This window comes from Bos mutus, chromosome 16 (assembly GCF_027580195.1).
Source record: "Bos mutus isolate GX-2022 chromosome 16, NWIPB_WYAK_1.1, whole genome shotgun sequence".
Lineage (NCBI taxonomy): Eukaryota > Metazoa > Chordata > Mammalia > Artiodactyla > Bovidae > Bos > Bos mutus.
In genome coordinates this window covers 14,943,323-14,949,416 of record NC_091632.1, presented here as the reverse complement: position 1 = coordinate 14,949,416, position 6,094 = coordinate 14,943,323, and the positions used below count along the sequence as shown (strand labels likewise).

Sequence of the window (6,094 nt, the reverse complement as noted above, 5' to 3'; positions counted from 1 at the left end):
GATAGAGGTGATGAAAAGGGGCCAGATTCTGAATACAGTAGAGTCAGCAGGATTTGCTGATTTAGATGTGGAGTGTAAGAGGAAGAAAACAAACAAGGATGACTCCAGAATTCACCAAAGCAAATGGGAAGATGGAGTTTACGACACTGAGGAAGCCTGAGAGGGGAGTGGGTTTGGGATAGGAAGACCAGTAGTTCCACTTAAAGCCTGCAGTAACCACTGATACTACTACACCGGATCCTTACAGTGTGCCTGGTGGCGTTCCAAGCACTTTACAACCGATGACTCAGTTAATCCTCTCAGAGCTGTAGGGATAGGTAGTAATATTCCTATTTTTCATGGCAGGTAATGGATGCACAGAGAGATTAAATAAAGTTCCCATTCAGTAAGTGGCAGAACCAAGACTTAGAACCAGGCAGTTTGGTCACAGCTACCCTCTGCTGTTGCCAGGTGGATATCCAGTGAAGTTGCTTAGGCACCCGGATGGGTGAGCCTGGGTTCAGGGGAGAGCTGGAAGCTGGAGATATGCATTTGAATTCATTTGGAATACAAAATTCACACTAGAATTGTGCTCTATTCCTAAGGCTGCTATATCAAAATGCCACAGACTTGGCTGCTTAAAATAACAGAAATATATCCTATCACGATTCTGGAGGCTGCTGCTGCTGCTGCTAAGTCACTTCAGTCGTGTCCGACTCTGTTCGACCCCACAGATGTCAGCCCACCAGGCTCCCCCGTCCCTGGGATTCTCCAGGCAAGAACACTGGAGTGGGTTGCCATTTCCTTCTCCAATGCACGAAAGTGAAAAGTGAAAGTGAAGTCGATCAGTCGTGTCCTACGCTTCACGACCCCATGGACTGCAGTCTGCCAGCCTCCTCCATCCATGGGATTTTCCAGGCAAGAGTACTGGAGTGGGGTGCCATTGCCTTTTCCTTCTGGAGGCTAGAAGTCCAAAATCAAGGTGTAAGCTAGGTCATGCTCCCTCCAAGACTCTAGATAGAATCCTTAATTGCCTCTTCTTAGCCTCTGGTGGTGGCTGGCAATCCTCAGAATATTGCCCATTGCCAGGCTAAGGATGGAGCCTGGCCTCCTGAACCATGCACCAGCAGGTAAATTACAGCTCACCATGGACTATAGCTGCATCAGGCATTCTCCTAGTGTGTGTATCTTAATATCCTCTTCCATCTTCTTGTAAGGTCACAGGTTATAATAGATGAAGGGATTGCCTTGCTCAGCATGACCTCGTCTTGACTAATGACATCTGCCACAATCCTTTTTCCAAGTAAGGTTACATTCTGGGATACCAGGGGTTAGGACTTCCATGTACCTTCTGGGGGAACGCTATTCAACCCATAAGAGGAATTTGCAGGATATAGGTGGTAATTCAAGCCATGAGACTACAAGAGACCACTTTATTAGTTCCTCGGGAGTAAGAAGAAAGATCAAAGACCTAGCTTGAGGAAGGCCACCCTGTAGAGTTGAGGGGATGAGGAGAAATCAGCAAAAAGGAGTCTGGAGAAGGAGCAGCAAGTGAGGTGGGAGGCAAAATGGGAGTACGTGGTGTCCTGAAGCCAGAGGAAGAAAGTGTGCAAGGAGGAGGGAGGAAGAGCTAGGCCAATGTAGTCGATAGATCAAGAGAGAGGAGGATGGGAAAATGGCCATCTGATTTGACAATTCAGAGGTCAAACCTTAAACAGCACCCTCTCAGCGGAGTGGAGAACATAAAAACCTGATTGGTGTGTGCTCATATGGAAATGGAAGGAGAGGACTCAGGGACATTTAAGGATAGAAAATTCCATTTACATGCACACAGCCTGTTTCTCGACTCTAGCATTGAAGAGCCAGGAGAGCAAGGACTCTGGAGTACCCTATTCATGTCTATATCCCAGTGCTGACCACACTGTATTTAAACCATGTCAAATATTGTACTAATCAGTATCTCCTTCAAATGCAGGAACCCATCATTTCCCAATTTGGTCATACCAACAGAGTAGAGAGAAATGATAAGGCTGAACTAGACTTCTCTGGTTCCTTCTAGTTCTAAATTTCTATGATTGCATGACTTGTTCTATCAACCGCCCTTGTAGTAATATAGGGCATTTAATGAGTTGTTTATTATTGTCTGTTTGTTTTGGTAAGCAACTGTTAAATGAAATGGCTGGAATAAGTGTTCCATTCATAAACTTAGCACATTTTTGCTGATTGCTTACTATGTGTTAGGTGCTATATATATTGTCCCATTTAATGATGTGAGAGGGGAATTAGTGATAGACAGGGAAGCCTGGCGTGCTGCAGTCCATGGGTCTCAAAGAGTCAGACACAACTGAGCGACTGAACTGAACTGAGAGGGCCTAGCCTGGGGTGGAGTGGTCAGAAGAGGTGGTGGAGGCCTCACTAGGAACACTCTGGAGATTCAGGGCACTCTGATGTGGCTGGTGCTACGGTGGTTGCCACTGAGGAGGGAAGAGGCCCTGAGTGGCTGCGTGCAGGGGTCTGTAGAGTTGCAGCTGCTCGGAACACAGAGCAAGCATTCACCAAGGCATAAGCAACCTCTATCTGCTGCACCACTGAGCAGCCCAGGGCACCACACAGAACAGCTGTTCTGGCAGTGGGAGGAGGGAAAGATGTGAGTCCGCCCGGCTACAGGGCAAACACCCAATTTTACACCACATTCAGGGCAGGAGGCTTTTGCTGCTGCAAACAGCACCTTTGGGTTTTGCTGCATGACCTACTTTGGTTCAAAGAAGGATCTAGGAAGCAGGTAGCATTTAGCAGTTGCATTCTAAGGCGAACTGAGGACAGCTCAGACCTGTGGGAGAGGGGCAGAGAGCCAGGATGAGAATCTAGAGGTTCTAACTCCAAGGGTTTGGCCCAGGAATAATGAAAGAACTGGGTTCTGTCTCTTGTTCCTGGGTTAAATAATCTTCATTTGTTCATGGCCTTCTCCCAGTCCTTTCTGAAACAAGGTACCTCAGTTTCCTCATCTGTAAAACAGAAAGAAAAATGCCCTCATGGGGTCCCTCGCGGGATAAAAGGTGTAATGGCCATGAACTTGCTCGGTAACAAATTGCTCTGAAGATATTTACAACAGTTATAAAGCACCAGGCCAGGCTTCCTCTTGCAATTATAGATTAGGATCTCCTACCCCTCTGACTTGGCCCCCTCCTTCCACTTTACACTCATCTTCTCCGTCCTTCCCCCTCCAATAAAGAGAGGAAGTAAGAGATGAGGAAAGCACGTGCATCTAACGCCCTGGTGAACACGTGGCTCTGGGTAACCCCCAGGCTTCGCTGTCCAAGGAAAGTGGAGCGCGGTCCCTGCATCTGGTTCCATCACTTCATGGCAAATAGATGGGGAAACAATGGAAACAGTGACAGACTTTATTTTGGGGGGCTCCAAAATCATTCCAGATAGTGACTGCAGCTAGGAAATTAAAAGACGCTTGCTCCTTGGAAAAAAAGTTATGACCAACCTGCTTTATTAAAAAGCAGAGACATTACTTTGCCAACAAAGGTTCGTCTAGTCAAAGTTATAGTTTTTCCAGTAGTCATGTACGGATGTGAGAGTTGGATTATAAAGAAAGCTAAGAGCCGAAGAATTGATGCTTTTGAACTGTGGTGTTGGAGAAGAAAGACTCTTGAGAGTCCCTTGGACTGCAAGGAAATCAAACCAGTCAATCCTAAAGGAAATCAGTCCTGAATATTCATTGGAAGGACTGATGCTGAAGCTGAAACTCCAATACTTTGGCCACCTGATGCGAAGAGCTGACTCATTGGAAAAGACCCTGAAGCTGGGAGAGATTGAAGGCAGGAGGAGAAGGGACGACAGAGGATGAGATGGTTGGATGGCATCACCAACTCAATGGACATGAGTTTGGGTAAACTCTGGGAGCTAGTGATGGACAGGGAGGCCTGGCGTGCTGCGGTCGATGGGGTCGCAAAGAGTCGGACACGACTGAGCCACTGAATGGAACCGTCCCGCGCCCAGAACTACATTTTCCAGCAGGCCTTTTGCGGCCCCGGCGCCGTGGGGCGCGAGGCGCATGCGCCGAGTGCGGCCCCCGCCTTGGTCCCGAAGCCGCTCCTCCCTCCGAACAGGTTTCGCGTTGCCGCCGAGAGCCGGCGGATCTCGGGGCTGCGGCGGCCGTTCTCGGGGAGCTGCCTCTCGCGAACTCGCGCGGGCTCAGGTGTGCCTTCGCTCCGGTCAGGGCCATGATCCGCCAGGAGCTCTCCACATCTTACCAAGAGGTACACGCACGGCAGTGGCGGGGAGGGTGCTACAGCACAGTTTGCCGCGAGGCGGAGCGGGTCTCGGGGGTCCGGGCGTTTTCTGGGGTGCCCGGGGTAGGGGGCGTCCGGGTGGGCAGAGCGCACCGCCGAGGAGCGGTCGGGGGAGGGGTCCCCCCGCGTGCCGAGCTGCGGCGGAGCAGGAAGGAAGCGGGGCGCGGAGCCTCCTCCGGACGCGGCCGTGGCTGGGCCGAAGGATGGAGCCCCGGGGCTCCGGAGCCGCGACCCGTAACCAGCCCGTGACTGATTAAAAGCCTCGTCCGGACCCGGGCGGCAGCGCGGCCCGCCGGGCAGCACCCCGGGTCGCCTCGAGGACCGTGGGGCTTTTGCAACAAGTGGAAGCACCCGCGCCCTTCTTTCTCCCCGGCCGGAGTAGAGGCGCGCTGGGCGGCAGCCCACCTCCACGCCCAGGGCCTCGTGGCCCCTCAGCTGCTAGCGGTAGCGATTATCACAGCCCGTCTGGATGGCTAGCAAGCTTTGAAAGTGTGCTTTCTCCCACAGAGCTGCTTCTCGCTCCGCTCCGTTTCTCTCCCCCGTTTCACCTCCTCCCACGACTGCAACTCTCACTTTCCAGTTCTTTGTCTCTTTTCTTGCCTGTCCTGAGCTACCGACGAGCGGTTCCAGCTCTTTCCCCAGACCAGCTTCTCCTCCAGCTTTCCTGTTCCTCCTCGAGGGTCCCAAACCCTGGTCATCTCCGGTGCTCTCGCCTCCCCTGTGCCCCTCACCGTGCCCCATCTCTTGGCAAGTTCAGACAGCTTACATCCTCAGGTTTGAGTCCCTAATTCTGCCCTGATCACCTCTCCCTGTTTGGTGTCTCCCATGCTGTACACATTTGTTCAGGGTCCTACCTTGATCCTGGGCTTCCCTTGTGGCTCAGCTGGTAAAGAATCTGCCTGCAATGTGGGAGACCTGGGTTCGATCCCTGGGTTGGGAAGATGCCCTGGGGGAGGGAACGACTACTCACTCCAGTATTCTGGCCTGGAGAATTCCATGGACTGTATGGTCCGTGGGATCACAAAGAGTCGGACACGACTGAGCGACTTTCACTTCACTAACCTGATTCCAGAGCATCCCTTTGTACATACACCTGATGCTGCCCCTGGTCTGCGCAGAACAGTCCAGACTTCCTAGCAAGCTCTGACAGCCCTGCAGCCGAATCCTGTCATCATCTCCTCACCCACCTAGATTCTGACCACACTGGAAACACCATTTCAAAATGTGCCCCTGCTATGCTTGTGCTCACACTGCTTCTTCAAGTCCTTTGGTTAAAATTCCCTTATTTTACAAGGAGGGATCTCAAATCTCACGTGCTCCATGCGGTCTGACTTTCCAGGCTAGTCTGAAGTTTCTGTCAGTCTCTCATTTGAGCGGCTGCTGCCTTGAGCAATACTGATCAATACTCATGTACATTTCACCCTTTGTAAATGATACTGTGTGGAGTCTGTAAAGCAGATGGCTTCGCCCTATAGTAGAAAGGGAAGTCAAGTTGAAAAGAGATGATATATTTACCCGAGGTTTGCCATTTTTTAATGCAGGATCCGAGCTAGAATCTGACTTTGGGGACAAATTTCTGTGTTTCTCCTACCATTTCCTTTATCCCAAAAGAGCCTGTTGGATTTTAGCCAGTGCTTGGGATTTTGTGGCCCCTAGATTCTGTACCCACGGCAGTGGAGGAATCCTGGGGAATAAGTTGTGTCTTTTCCTGACTCTGCAAGTTTTCAGGTTTATAGGGAATAGAGCATAATGGATAAATACCACGACTTTAACTTTTTTTTGATTTCTTTTCTGCCGGGTCGTTGCTGTGCGGG

General features: G+C 50.8%; 1 protein-coding gene across 2 annotated transcripts in view; it reads left to right on the top strand.

The window, feature by feature from the left end:
- Window positions 1–4,047: 4,047 nt before the first annotated feature.
- PACC1 (proton activated chloride channel 1) overlaps window positions 4,048–6,094 on the top strand; it is a 34,724-nt gene continuing 32,677 nt past the window's right edge. Inside the window, exon 1 of one of the 2 annotated variants that reach the window (XM_070384743.1) lies at window positions 4,048–4,247. In XM_070384743.1, the coding sequence (XP_070240844.1) occupies window positions 4,212–4,247 (36 nt within the window). In that variant the 5' untranslated portion in view covers window positions 4,048–4,211. The remainder of the gene's footprint in view (window positions 4,248–6,094) is intronic. The other variant, XM_005888554.2, reaches the window with a different exon arrangement.